Source organism: Pleurodeles waltl, chromosome 1_1 (genome assembly GCF_031143425.1).
Source record: "Pleurodeles waltl isolate 20211129_DDA chromosome 1_1, aPleWal1.hap1.20221129, whole genome shotgun sequence".
In the NCBI taxonomy this organism is placed as follows: Eukaryota; Metazoa; Chordata; class Amphibia; order Caudata; family Salamandridae; genus Pleurodeles; species Pleurodeles waltl.
The window spans coordinates 213,561,684-213,577,388 of NC_090436.1; the positions used below are offsets into that span (position 1 = coordinate 213,561,684).

General features: G+C 43.0%; 1 protein-coding gene across 1 annotated transcript in view; it reads left to right on the plus strand.

Annotated features, from left to right (window-relative positions):
• Nucleotides 1-15,705, plus strand: part of SKP2 (S-phase kinase associated protein 2) — a 62,025-nt gene that overhangs the window by 15,464 nt on the left and 30,856 nt on the right. Inside the window, exons 3-4 of the mRNA XM_069221003.1 lie at nt 10,285-10,396; nt 13,203-13,346. Of these exons, the coding sequence (XP_069077104.1) occupies nt 10,285-10,396; nt 13,203-13,346 (256 nt within the window). The remainder of the gene's footprint in view (nt 1-10,284; nt 10,397-13,202; nt 13,347-15,705) is intronic.

Below are 15,705 nucleotides of genomic sequence, written 5' to 3' on the forward strand. Positions count from 1 at the left end.
CAGTGATTGGCTTTCTTGTTGGTCTCGTTTGCTTGCTTCTTGTTTGGTGGATTTCTTTCCTATTTTCTTCTTTGCCATCCTTTTGATTGGATAACATGTGTATTTTCACTATTCACATGCACATTCAGGGAACTACTTTTTAGGTCGAGTGTGCTTTGACCTGTTGTAAGTATTGTGGGATTTTAACCACGCCCATCTCATACCCATCACTTTCACTCGTTTCTGGGCTTGCCTTTCAAAAATCACTCGATGTCATTGGTAAATGCTTTACGTTTGTCCTGCCTTGAGGCTGTTTTGTCACTCCTTCCAGACTTCCACGTTACATGGATTATTTCATGATTGCCAATATACTTCAGTGTGGGCGAACAATTTTCTTCTTTTGTCTCTCCCCTTCGTGCTGCATCACAGCCATGGCGCTCACAGTGCTAACAGGCATAATGGTGTGAACTTGATTGGCAGTATTGTAGCGCTGCTCACCTTGTTCACAGTTACCTAATCAAAGTAATTTCTTGTGGCTCTCCCTTAAAAGACTTGAAATTGGCAAATGCTTTACGTAAAACAGAAATCCTCAAGAAAGTCACTCCGGGCAAAGCAGAAGAGCCAATACTGCAACATTCACTTCACTCGAGGAAACTTGACCCAAAATACTTAGCAGGGCATTGCTTTTACAACACAGTTTTGCTCATAACTCAGCCTCTAGTGGTCCAAGGACAATAGGACCACCTACAAAACGTTCAGCACAACTTACTCTTTCTGTCTACATCCTCTATGGGTCCCCACATTAGGTTAGTGGGGACCCCAAAATAATAACCCCTCCCACCATTCAGTGTCTTTTAAGCGCTCTCATGGCTGGAACCTTTGATTTACATCTGGGATTAGCTTGTGTTTTAAAGGCCTTGTTTTTTATATCATTGCTGGAGGCCTGCTGTCCCTGAAAATGTTTAATGCAGTATGCCCTGTAGGGCTTAAATATATGGTTACACTGCATTATTTCATTCCATTTTATTTTTGTGTGGTTATGCCATACTTCTTACAAATGCTGTTTTCATTGTGGTGTCCTCTAGGGGCTGTTCTAAGCATTACAGTCATATCAACATTTTAAAATATTCATGGCACAAACTTGCCCCATAATGCTTTTCAGGGCATTACTTTTACAAAACATTTTTGCTCATAACTCAGCCTGTGGTAGTCGTAGGACAATGGGACCACCTTCAAAACATTGACCACTATGTGCCCTTCCTGCCTACATCAGCTGTGGGTCCACACTATGTTAGTGGGGACTCCAAAATAATAACCCCTACCTTTTGTGGGGACTCCAAAATAATAACCCATCCCACCATTCAGTGTCTTTTAAACTTACTCCTGGCCAGAACCTTGTTTTAACAGCTGGGAGAAGTTTTGTTTTAAAGGCCTTGTTTGCAATATCATTGCAGTAGGACAGCTACACCCTCTAAGTGCTAAGTATATGGTTACACCACATTGCTTCCTCCTGTTTTTTCATGAGGTTATGCCCTCTAGGGGCCAACAATATGGTTACATGACCTTGTTTCTTACAAATACTTTGTTATAGTGACTACTAGGGGCTGTTGTGCGCATTACAGTCTAATGCTAAAAGTTTATTTCTGATAAAGGTTTGTTAATTGTATGTTTTAATAACACTCCGTATAACAGTTATGACCATATTTCTGACCAACTTAACATCCTTTTTACACTATGACTGAGCACTCTTGATATGTCTGGGTGACCCCTCTAGTTTATTTCTCCTCTGTGGCTGTCTTGTGCCTATTACATTTCAGATGCTTGTTTTCTATTTCCTTGAGCACTCTGTGGGAGTGCATGTGTTGTCTTGCTGTTTGCCCATGTGCTGCTCATTTCCCCCCCCTCCCCCCGTCAACACCCCTTCCCCCCCATCAAATGCTGATTTATTTATTTATTTATTTATTTTGTTATTTTGTTCCTTTTCTCCAAGGACTACATGAGAAAAAAATTCATAGGGTTGAAAGGTCAAACACATTGCTCAAATACATTGTTTATTATATATTCATTGATACCATTTCATTCATATATAGATTTTTATCATCATTCTTTTGTGTATACATGATCATTTTAGTTTCCGTATGAATGTCCGCCCTGCAGTTTCTTTCATGGGCAGTGCAAGAGCACCTTTCCAGGCGACTTCATGACTGCCACTTTTTTTGTTTGTTTCTGAAAATAGTCTCTATTCCTAAAATACTTCAATGACCTGTTTACCAAGGGCCAGTATCTCTCACTAGCTGATTCATTCTCCTTTTGCAGTGCTTCTTCCCCAAGTGCAGACACTAAGAGTGCAAATTATAGTTACGTAAGCAAAGCTCATCAGCTATGTCTGGAAGTTGTGGAAACAAAGCCAGTAGTGTTGTTTGCTCCAAAATGCGTTTAGCTTTCAGTAATGCTTGTTGTTCTACCTGTGGAACTGTATATTTTTGACATACGACGTGAACCTTGAGGTGACCTGGCATTCTCCTGCTACTTCAAGCATTATGTAACTCAGTAAAATAAACTGTGCTGCAGAGAGCCTTCAAGACAGTATCAAATCACTCTTCTCCAATCTGAAGTCAATAAAAAAAAAAAAAAAAAAGTATACTGAAGTCAACAACTGAGTCTTTCAGCAAGAGTAGAGCCAGACTGCACAAATAAACTGTGAGGGAGCACACGGCAGAGGTGTCACATTATGTGTTGATTATTGCATGTATGTCAGTGGGTCAAGGTGCCTCACGTAAGTTAATTCTCCGAACAGTTCTTGTGGTGGAGGTTCACGTTTGGGTAGGAACTGTATCCAGATGCTTTTCAGTGACTTTAAACATTTGTTAAGTTCGGCACAGCCTTTTCTCTTGATTAGCTACTTTCTGTAGGCACCATTCATTCACATGTTTGCACTCTGTTGTCTGGCTTTGTTGGCCCCTAGAGCCTCTCTCCCCACCCCACATGCACACAGCACCCCCATTCTCGTGCACAAGTCTGGTGCTTGTAACTGCAAGCTGTCTCCCCAGATCCAGGTCTGAGTTACAAAACAAAAAGCTTCTGACTGGTCCTTTGTTTTGTAACGTACTTTAATTCCCCTCCTGCTTGTACTTGAGCTTCAACATATTTAATGCATGCTTGGTGCTCTGGAGACAGCTTGATAGAACAGTCGATTGAACTCCTCCTGCTGCAGAGATCTGTTTGCTACTTTCAGGTCTCTGGTTTGATTCCTGATGGGGAGGGAGGGGCACTTAGCCTTCCATCCTTCTGTAGTTGATAAACGTTTGCAACATAAGTCTAAGCCTGGTTTAAATTATGACACCACCTGGCACTTAATCACCTGGGTAAAGTTTTGTGGGTTGTACGATATACACTTTCACGTTAACTGAGTGGGTTCAATGATTGCTTCAAATCTGTGTTTAAACTGCATACGTAATCCCTCCAAAGTCAATGAAATAAGTACAGTGGAATCGGATAATTAAAATCCGTATCTCTGGCTTGCTGTGCTGCTAAGGGTTGCTATGTGTCTCAACCGCATCTCTCAGCCCTGAGCCTTCAGTGTCACCAGGGTCTCGCAGACCTGGCTCATCTTCCTGCCTCAAGGCTATCTCCAGCATCTACCAGCCTGAACCGGTGGCTAGCTTGGCGATCTGGTTTTGTCCTCAGCAAGAGGTATTGAGTCACTCCTCTAGAGTTCGCACCCTGAGATGATTTAAATATGTGTTTCACCACTAATGCACCTAAAAACTAGTAACTAAAGTAAAACCTGCATAAGCTATGCTGTTAACCCTCAGCCTGGCCTTGAGGAATGTAGTAGCTAACAGAGGCAGCACTACTGTCATGTGCTGCAGAGAACACAAAGCCTCCTTATGTACAAGAGCAGAGTGACCACCTCCTCCCAAAGACACTTTCCAGCCCTTGATTTTTGTGTAATACTCTAATAATTCTGGGTGGTGTTGGTCTTGTTAACTTCCATTTAACAAGACTATAAGAAACTGGGCTCTTTGCAGACGCTCCCAACTTTTGCCCCATTTAGACTACTGATCCTGTAGTTTCTGATCTGAAATCAGATCTCGTGCCAGTACTATTTTTCTTAAATGGTACTGTGGTTTGGTAAACCCAACTGGCAAGGACTTTACCACCGCTGTGGGGCCATAGTAAATGATACCAGTGGTAACCAGGACAGGGATGGTAAAGCGGTCACCAGGGCTGCAGCACTGATTGTGTCACCCTGCTAGGCCCGAGTAAAAGCAAAGCCTGCAGAGCTGCCATATCAGCTTGCATGAGCAGCTTGTCTGCTAGAGTTTGACTCTGCCCTCACCAGGAACAGTCCCTTCACTGCCCATAGTACAGGTCAGTCATCATCCCTAAGGCAGGCTTCCTATAGCACAGCAGGCAGGGTGCACTGTAATGAATGAGGGCATATATACATGAGCATTCCATGTGATAGCATTTAAAACTTGATGCTACAAGTGACCAGCAGGCCATAGAATAAAATGGGCTGGCACCTAGGCAAACCCCAAATGTTCATCTCCATGATGACCTGACTGATTTCCCCTGTGTTTGGTGACAAACACTGCTTTTTAACCCTGAGCATTATTCTTGTGCCCAGGATTAGCTAGCATGTACCCTGGTGGCATCCTTAGAGGATGCACACCAAGTTGCCAGCTTTCTCTTGCCTTGGCGTGCTCCCCAGAGCCATTTGCTGCCAAGACTAGTCTGCCCTCCTGCTGGTTGTACTAATACTTCCCCCAGCACAGAGACAAAAGACCTGGACTGGGAGGAGGTTACACCTCTACCCTCCCAGGATGGCTAGTGATTACAGTAATTAAGGAGGTGAGCCTCAAAGGCTTTCACCGCCCTTGATATGTAATCCCTTGTCCCCTATTTAAAGACAAAGCCCTTCTCACTCTGTCCAGGCTGACAGGTTAAAAAATTAGTTATTAAGGAGGCGTATTCCTCCAAGAGGCTAGTCATACCTTTAGGATGGGCTAGGAGGTCTGTACAGCTGAGGAAAGGTGCTGCCACGTTGGCAAACCTTGAATTTAGAGGGTTCTCGGAAAAAAAAATCTATCAATCAGGATTTATAAAGCGTGACTAAGCATCCTGGAGCTTGCAGGTCCCGGATACTTATTCGAACAGCAAGGTTTCGAGGGCCTTTCAGAATTCTGAAAGTGACATGTTCCCACAGAAAGTAGTCACCTTAGAGGCAGCCTAGCCGCCGGGACCAGTAGCCCATTGGCCACTGTCCCTCACACCCTTAATGCCCTCTAAACTAGGGTTTAAAGGGCTCCCCCGGCAGCTGAACCAGAGTTCTGACATTGAATCCGAGAGGAGGCACAGAGAAGACACTGTCATTGTCAGCAGGACTTTGGGCACCACCGCAGCGCTAAGAGAGGACACTTAAGCGCCCTGGGGAGACAATATACTGGAACTGTATGTTCGACGTGTGCCTGTGGCAAAAGCTTGTTGCTCCCAGTAAGAGGGACTCAAACCAGTCACCTGCAACCTGCAGAAGAATCGTGGTGCTGTCACAAGAAGTGTAATCTGTCGGGCCCTTCTTGAGTGAGCCCAAAGAAAATCAGTGGCCTGTGTTGCATTCCCATTCCAATAAGTTACAAAAAATTCTAAAAGTATAGTGCGGCTCTCAACAAATTTCAAGTCGCTACACCAGTCCTGTCGACCTCCAGCCAACAAAGTAATCGTGGATTACTTTTGCAACTCCCAAGGCTTGTTGGTCATCAGCCCGGTAACTGACCCGTCCACGGACGTCACCAACTCCAGAGCAACTCCCAGCAATAGTGTTTGACGTTGGCAACGACCCCATTGCTGATATCCTGCATCTTGAATAAGGCGACTTCAGCTAAGTGGCAAAGCATTTTTGGCGCAACCCTCCGGTGACTGACAGCTGCAAGGGTTTCTATGCACCTAGAGCCTCCGGTTGTGGTGGCGGAGTGCCAGCTGTGGAATCCAGGTCCTGGGGCCCAAAAACCTCTACTGTCCGAGGGCAGAGTATAACTCCATCTCCAAGTATGGTTTTGCAGAGTGCTGCATCTTTGACAGCAATTGCGGTTCCCAGTCTTTTCTAAGGAGAGCAAGGCTACCTCTTTACCTGGACTCCGTGGGCAAAGTAAAAAGGTACCGTGTATAGAAATTTTGTCTAGGGACTCCTGAAAACTTAACTCCAGGTGGGTTCCGTGGAACTCACCCCACAAGTGACTGATTGCACACTGTACTTTTCCCCCATTGACTTCAGTGGCATTGGTTTGACAACTAAAAGTGCATCTATTTTTAAATGCTTTAAAAAAAAAAAACACAACTCTGGCTGTTTTGTAAGATGCAGAGTTTGTTTTGGTGTCTAAATTAAGATAAACATCTGCTTTATTTTTCTACATTGGTGTTTGGTTTCTTTTGAGAAGTGTGATTACTTATCCATGTTGGTGTTGTGAAATGCTTTACACATGTTCTTCTAAGTAGCCTGAATGCTCTGTCACTCTACCAGAACAGAGCTACGGTTTACTGGTGTGAACCAGAGGTCCACTTCCAGGTAATGTTAGTATTACATGGCTAGACAGCCCCCCCCCCGCATACCACACAATACTGCCACAGTGCTACATTGACTAACACCAGAGAATTATGATTAGTAGACGAAGAGTTCCAGACTGAAGAGAATGCCTGTGACACCTGGATTGAGGTTGTCCTAATGTAAAGAAGTGTGCTTTTTTTTGTTTTTTTGTTTTTAGAAATAAAACTGTTGCAGTTTTCGGAGTGGAAATAAGTAGATGCATGGCACTAGGAAACCAGTAAATATAACATTTAAAAAAAGTTCAGCCTGTTTGCACTATATACGGACAGTGAATATGAGGACGACTCTTTCAACACAAGAACCGTCTGTGAATAGTCACTGAGCATATTGTAAATTTAGTAAAGATTCACCATCTTACAGGGTGCATATTCATTAAAACATGTTTTTCGTCTGCTTCGTTTTAGAGTTGAGCGCCTGTGGACATAACAGTAATTTCTACCTATGAATTATTCAACTAATTGCAAATGTTCAATTAGATCATGTGCATCTTGCGTACCAACCACGTTTTAATTGGGGATACTTTATCCCTTATATAATAAGACTGAGGCAATGCCAGTGTGACTTCACCTCGTGCACTAGGAGGGTGCATCATGTATTTTGTAGGTAGTCTTTTATGCTTACTATACATAAGGATCTGAACATGGAGTTACAGTTGTGGTGGTCAGGCTTTCAGCGCACAGCTGGTGCTCGTACGTGCAAAGGCTGCTTGCTTGATGTCACACCAAACTAGTAAGCCCAGAATTGGCATTTCTGTTTATAGTTGCAGTGCAAACTGTATTTAGATATGTCTGTTATCTGCAAGTTTAACATTTACTACTCGTATGTCAAGTACTTTTGACACTTCCTGTCAGAATGGCGAGATGTGTGACATTCCGGTCCTATTCCAGCAGGAACATAGATGTTTATTTCACTGTGTGCATGTGCAGGCTATTTGTTTGTATCTGTGCATTACTTCTGCATCCACCATAGAAATATCTAACCTATTTGCTTTCTCAATATTTGTTCTTCTTTTTTCAACTGCTCAACAGCATTGTCAAAAAGGTATTGGCAAAGTCCTTAGGCCTGAATTGGTAAAGCCTAAAGGTAAGGTGTGTTAACTTTGCCAGTGCATCCTTAGGTTTGGTTTTATGATTGCACCTTTCAGCATTATCAAGGCCAAATCTATGAAAAATGTGGGTGATGGATTTCCTGTTGGTTGCATGCAAGCAAAATGCAAAAATCCAACAATTGTAGTTCAGCTCTATGCTTGGGTGGAGTTCCCCGAGTTCTACTATGGAATTCTGTGGAGTTAGAAAAAAAAAAACTCTGGAGTTCTACATGTGGGGCAGAGAGCTCCCTGCTCTACTCACCTTGGCGTTGAATTCGCCTGATCTCAGAAGTGCTAAGCAGGGTCGAGTCTGCTTAGCGCTTCTGAGATCGGGCGCATTCAGGCACCTTGTGTAGACACAGCCCACCGACCTGGAACCTGCTGCTCTCAACCACACCTGCACATTTCCCGTCACCAGCTGCCCTCCTTCACAAACTTCCTGCAGAGGGCCAAGCACCAGCCTTTTCAGGCACTTCCACTGCACTTATGCACAGCCCTGGACCATCTTTTCTTTACGGCCCAGCATTAGCAGCAGCAAACCAGCTCACCCCAAGCAGCCTGATGCTCCCCTGGTCTCCAGCTCTGCCTGCTGGCCTCAGCACCATACCCCATAACACCACTTCCTTTCCCAGGGACACTGGGGAGACAGGTTATTTTCAAGGGGAACTCTCACGGTAAGTTTCCTTTTTCCCAGCACAGACACCGCCCACCCTTATGCAAATACTGTCCATGCCCCGTGCTGTCCCCCATGTGCACATGGAAGTGAAAGGGTTAAGAAAAATGATGAGGACTTACCTGGGTCCAGATGGGTCCCTGTTGCAAGCGGCCTGGCTCTCTGCCTCCCTCTGCCCCTGCCCTGCTCCCGGGTGGAGGACAGTGAAAGGAGGGGGCTCTGGATTAGATGCTGGCACCGGTGAAGCCACTCAGCAGCAGCACCATACCTGGCCGCCGCCGACGTCTTCTTCGAACCAAGTGTGCACTGCAGGCCAGTTATGGTAGGCCACATGGTGGGCTGTAATGCGCACATAGTGAGCTCCGCTGCTGGTTCTAGCGGAGTTTTTGGCCGAACTCCAAGCGGAGCGTGAAGTGCCAGAAACTCTGTTAACTCCGCTGGCGGAGCAGAGGTCACCGCCGACCCCTATTCAGCTAATTTGCTAATGAGACATGTTTTGTGTCCATTTGGGCACTCGCTGCAAAAAAAATCCAGTTCTGTCAAACCATTGAAGCCAGGTATTCTCTTTAGAAGTCAGACTTTTTAAACTTATTGCATAGAACCCGTTACATTTCCATTGGAACGTAACATGTTATTGATAACGTTACAAGTGTGAATGTGGAAGTCAAATTAATTAGGGCCAGACATACAAAGCTTTTTTTGTAACCGCAGTAGAACGTTTGCAATGTACCAACCCCATTTTGCTATTCAGGAACAGGTAACTGAAACGCAAAAGCGGTTTAAAAGGGCATAACGATTTGTTGTGGTACGACCATGTTTTGCAGATGAAATCCAGTCACAAACAAAACAAAAAATTTGACTCCTAAGATGGGATGGTAATCCATTGCCAAAAGGAAACGGGGCCCAAGTGTGCCTTTGTGAAATATTAAAGGGGTGGTAGTAGGTATGGGACCACTGTCTCACTCTTGTTTTTCTTTTCCTACAGCTCATTTTCCTTTATGGAAAAAAGGCAGCAATAAAGAATATACATAATATAATCACTTGTTTGCTCCTCTGCCAATTAGTACAAAGTCAGCCCTAAATGAGTTGAGTTTCAAGTATGACTTTAGCATCCTGCTTGGATAGTGGTGAGGCAGTCTTTCTGGTGATTGACTCTGACTCTGATGGAAGCTTTACAGTAGAGCTGAATATAGTCCATGATTGATGTATTTTGATGTTTTTGCTGGAGGGGGGAACATAGAGGGTGACATCAAGGAAAATTGGAATATCCTGCAGGTCATGGGGTTGAATAAGCACTTGATGAGTTCATATGGACTGGTTGGAATTTGTTGTTTCTGCAAGAAGCACACTAGTATAGAATGGTGCAGTCAAAAACCATTCTTATGGTGAGAACTTTGGGGATGATCTGATGGTCGGCATTTTGGAGCACAGCTTATAAGCAGAGGAGACTGGAGATGCCATTGGATGTGATCTGGTAGATGTTGAGGAGAGGGTTGAGGTTTTGGGATAAATAGAGGCCATTCACGCTGGCATGTGTCTGCATTAGTTGCTGTTAACTGATATCGCTGTCCAAAGATTATCTTGCAGCCCCTTGATTATATGCTGTTGTACAAGTCTAATAGTGAATTGTAAACCAAAAGAGCAGCCTAACAAATCAATATGCATTTGCCACTTTTTACCCTGATGCATGACTGGAGTTTTTGGGTAGTCTTCTTCTTGAGGTCATTGTATGTTTGGAGCATGACCACTTTCTGTGAATTACAGGTAGTTGGTGTATCTGCCTGAATTCTATTTCTGTAGGCTTGCAACATGAGATTTACCCATACACACATCTCTGCAAAGTATCCTTGTTTGCATTTTCTTGATGGTATGAATGTTCTTTTGTAAAAGTTGCTTTTGATTGCTGGACAAAACTAATGTCATTTGTCTTCCTCTTAGGGGTCTCTTGGGAAGCGCTCCCTGATGAGCTTTTCCTCAGCATTTTTTCCTACTTACCGCTGACTACCCTTCTGAAAGTTTCACGGGTCTGCAAAAGGTGGCATCGTCTCTCGTGAGTATTTGCATCCCTCCATACAAACGTTTGCAGAAGGAACTTTACCTTTTTTTCTTTAAAATAAAAAATAAAAAAAGACAAACATTAGAAAACAAGGAAATCTACAAAAAAAACTAGATTATACAAAAACACTGGGGGAAAAAAATCATGAAAAAATCTATTATGTATGCTTTTGGTAACTGATGGGGTTGGGGATTCTTAAGGGTTTGGTTTAGGTTATTGTTTTAAATCTATGATTAGAATAAAGTCAATGAATCCTCTCACTAATAATGAAACCCAGTGATCTCGCCAAGTATCAGCTTATTTCTCACCTATCCTTCATTGGCAAGATCTTTGAAAAAACAGTCTTCACTCAACTCCAACATTACATCAGTGTTAACTATCACCTGCACAACTACCAATTTTTCTTCAGATCATGCTGCAGAATGGAGACATCTACCTTACACAACATAGATGAAGGCCTCTCCGGATCACAGACAAAGGTGATCCCTGTCCCCTGATATTGCTGGACCTCTCAAATGCCTTCGACAGTCTCACATTCAACCATCACACACCCGTCCATACCCTGCAGCCCCAAATGGGATTTACTGGCAATGTCCTTCACTGGTTCCCATCCATCTTTCCAACCATCACCAGTTCACAGAGGACACCCTTAGATCCCCAAAGATCCTCATCAGTTGAGGAGTTCCACTAAGTGCTCTATTGTCCCCTGTCATCTTTAACCTCTACATGAAGCCCCTTTCGGCTCTACTCTTTGATAACTGCATCGAAATGCACTAATATGCCAACAACATGCAACTTTGCTTCAAACTCTATTCTGCTTCAGTCATCCAGCACCTCACACTGCCTGCACGTTATCCAGACCTGGATATCCATTGAATACCTGAAGATCTACCCCACCAAAACAGAAGTCCTGTTTTTTACCAAGATCAACAAGCAAGAAATAAATTCTGGCCCTTTGATGCAAACTGTGACTGCTTTGAACCCAAAGTTTTACCGAATGCCACGTTAATTAGAGTTCTCCAGGACACTAACATCTTCCTCAAGGAAAACATTGCCAAGAGAAGAAAGACTGCCTGGTTCCAGCCATCTCTTCTGAAAAAAGTGAAGCTGTTCTAGAAAGATTTAAGAACTTCTTTTCAAATCCTTATACTCCTAACTGAATAGTGGTAATTCCTTGCTCCGTTACTTGCTAGACCCCCCACATAAACTGCCCTCTTTAAGGGCATATTACATACTATAGCACATCTCATCCATGGCCTGATGAAATATGATCTTATCACCACCATAGTGATGGAACTCCTTTGTCTCCATTTGCCGGTCCGCGCCACCTTCAAAACCAGTTGCATCATTTTCAGAGCCATTACATCCGGTACCCCTGCCTATTTTCCAGGCATGCTCAAAATCTCTGGTGGCGCTCAGCAGACCTTCTGCCAAGGCACCATCAGACTGCTTAATGAGAATTATTTTAAAAAAAAAACAAGGTAGAAGGTCTCTTCTATCTATTGCCCTGAGAATATGGAACAGCATCCCTTTATCTATTAGGGCTGTCCCCAACAGAGTATGGTTTAGAGTTAGAATAATGATTGATATAAGGAAAAATGTTTTGGTTAAGGTCGGGTTTAATGTGAGGATATCAGAAATCAGCCTAAAGATTGATATTTTGTTGTGTACAATTCACAAATTTAGTGGTAAAAATTTAACTTTTCTACCTTTTTTTTTGTTTTTGTATTTTCCTCAGACATGCATGTTGGCCACAACTTTGACTTGTAATTTAGTAAAATCTACTCTTTTTGTTTTATTTACAATCTGAGTGCGCCCCTATTATATCAGATCTGTTATGTCCCGAAATACTACATCGGAAATAAGTTAAGTGTGGGGTTATTTTAATTAAATAAGGTAAACAAATAACATGGCTAAATAAGAATTGGCAAAACCACTAGGACTGGCTTGCATTTTGAGGCCTGCATAGCACGCATTAAAGAACAGCTGCATTGAAAAACAAAACAACAAAAAAATTACACTCTATATACAGTGCATCTGTGAGACCACCATGTGTGAATTTGGTGTAGTTTTGAGATGTTAAATAGACCCTCATTCATTACAGTAGAAGCACTCCATAGGAAGAATGATACACCAAACAAATATAGAAATACTCCTGGGTTGAGCCAAAGCCCACTCTATGTATATTGTAATATATTGATAATAGGTCTTGTGGACAGCTGTGCTATCAAGCCAGGACTAATAAAAAATTGAAGTGTGGTGTGCTGTTCTTCCTTCTCCCAACTTCTGGGGTCCCAGGATGTAATGGGGCGGTTTCAGTTTTTTTTTTTTTTAACACTAAGACCAAAATCAGTAGCTCTTTCCATTGCCACATTTGATCTGGATTGGCGCTACAGCTAGGATACACACTAAGTTGCAATTTTGCAGTTTCCTTACAACTACCTTTCCATTTTTTTACATGTTATTTTATATCAAGACTCCTGTTTTCTCGCCCTTTTCTAGCACTTAGCTGACTTCTGATTTCCTCCTTGGCTTTCCAGTCTCTTATTATAGTTTTTAGGTTACTTCTCAGCCACGTTATTTAGCTCAGTCTAGATATTCCGGTCTTGTGCTTTCCTACACTTACTTATGTTTGGAATCTGTAAGTGCTTGGAAACAAATCACTTCAGTGTAAGATGAGCAAAACAATACATCATGTTTGTGTGATTCTTGCATGAACACTGTTAAGAGGTTGTGACGCTCGTGAACATTATGTACATTTTCGTTTTCATTTGATGATCTTATGTTCCTTTCTGGCTAGGTTTGATGAGTCACTTTGGCACAGTCTCGATCTGACTGGTAAAAGCCTACTTCCAGGAGCTATTGGTCAGGTGCTTTCTGCTGGCATTGTTGCTTTTCGTTGCCCACGAGCCTGTGTTGCAGAGCCATTGTTTAAAAACTTCAGGTAAGGACACCAGGATTGTGGAACCATGAATCTTCAATTCATCTTTTGTGCTGTTTTGTTTTTGTTCGTTATAATTTACTGAGTAGGTAATCACTTTGTAGAGTTAAAGGCCTGTTGTAACGCACATATTGAAAATATATTTAGAAGTATGGCTCATCCAGTTTGAACTTGTTAGTATCTATCTCATCACAACGTTGTGACTCTCGGTCTTTGCTTGTGCTGGAAATAATCCGCTTCACAATGGTATGGTAGTAAACACAGGAATTTGGAATTTGATGGAAGCCAAAATAAAACCCTGCAACATTTTTCAGTCACCGTCTTCTGTGGTTGACCGTTGAAGGCAACCTTCCAAAGGGATTACCAATTTTCATTTATTTTCTCCTGAAACTTGGATGTCAAGAGTTTCTGAATTTGTGTTTGCCTCTTTCCTTATGAAATAAGACACTGTTTTTGATGCCCAAGGATCTCTGAATTATTTTCCGTCCTACTCTGAATTGATTGTTTAAGGACTTTCTGGTGTGGGTCATGCATTTATGATTTGTTGAAACATTTTGCTTGTTTATCATTCAATTACATTACACTTGGTTAGTTTTATGTTGTAGCAACCTGCAGGTCTAACTAAGCATACTATTTTATTCAAATGAAAGGGTGGTAATTGATTAAGGAGCCACATGAGTATGTATGAGGTAGAGGATAGATATCTCCTTTGTCAGATTTGGGGCTGTGTCACAAAATTACCACTTGGGTACTAAGTTAACTCTATCTCTGCCACTGTTATGGGCTGACAGTTGTCGTAAAAAGCACAAGAGCTGCAACAGCAGTATCTTACCTCCATAGGCAGTGGTAAATGGATGCTTGTCACAGGAACTATAAAGGCTTGTGCTGCTTTTGGCTTGAAATGTACCACGAAACCATGTAACACAATAAAAAACACAAATCACCATAGCAACACAGTTAAAACATGACCAGAGTACAATACAACAAAAGTGAAAATGGGGTGCAACACAACCACCACATTACAATATATTAACATTGCATTACAATAATGCAGCACAAAAACCAATAAGCACAAATATACATCTCCATCACAGCAAAATGCCTTGCAACAAGTATTTACACACTAAACTTTTATTCCACCTTTCTGCTGGGGAATGCTGGCTATTCCCTTGATTTCTGAGGTTAGTCTGATTGACTTGTATTTTTCGTTGAATGGTGGACCCGGGAAGATGGCATTCCTGGGCCAGAAGTTTGTTCAGGGTTTAGCCGGCTTTTAACTTTGACCACGTTGTCCTAACCTTGCTGATCCTGGGCTCATATTGCTCTCTCTGTCCGTCCACCATGAGCATTTTCTTTGGGCCTCCTGCTTTTCATGGGAAGCTTGATTTTTCTTGTGCTCTTCTCCTGCTTGAAGGGGGGGTCTTGTGCCGGCCTTCCGCAGACAGCCAACAAAGCACCCTCCCTGCCACATTCCCCAGGGCCTTCCAGCTGCCTTAAGGGCACCTCTCTGTCAGTTGAGTCAAAAGCCATTAAACAGAAATACTAAAGGAACCCTCCAGTGTCCCCCAGCAGATATACTTCCACCAACTGTTCCTCAGTTGCATAACGTAATCGGCACCACTGGCCCATCATAGTCCTGGGCCTCAGCTGTAGTCTGAGCCCCAAAGGCCATATGATGGCATTTCCTTCCAGCTGGGCATTCTTTTGGTAGGTCCAGTGTCTCTTAATTTCTTTTCCTGGTGCATGGGTTTTTAAATGGGGGTGGGAAGTTCTAGAAGCCAGGCAACTCTAGCCAATCATAGGGTGCCACATCATCACTAAACCCCTTTCTAAATCCTCCTGTACAGAATTCAGGAACAATCCAGTATGGTGGCATCTGCCTGATCATTTCCTCCAAAACTCAGTTATTTGCTCCATAGGTCTGGCCCTCCTCCTTTGTTTCTGTGAACAAGGGCTGTCCCAGCCCAGGTACAGAGCAACACACTAATTAACAGATGCAGATTCTCTAAGCAATACTATAGTCTTGCACTTGTAGGCCGCACATCTTGAAAGGCAGACACTGGAAGTTAGCACTGTCATTCCATTTACCTTTAGTGAGGCTCGGGTGGCGGGACTGGCTCAGAGTAAAGGTGGAAAAACTGGGAAGTCCAGTGTGAAAAGTCCAAAGGGACTAAATGGGCAGAGCCCATTTGCTACAGAAAAAGACAGCTGTCAAAAGCTGAAGTGTTTTAATTTCTCATTTACCCCGTCACCGTTTTCCTCTGTCCCTTGTTTCTCAGCTGCCCCCAATTGACCTATGGTTGTACAGTGCCTATCTCCTCCTCTCTTGTCTTTAGCCACATTTTTCATACTTGGTTGCCAA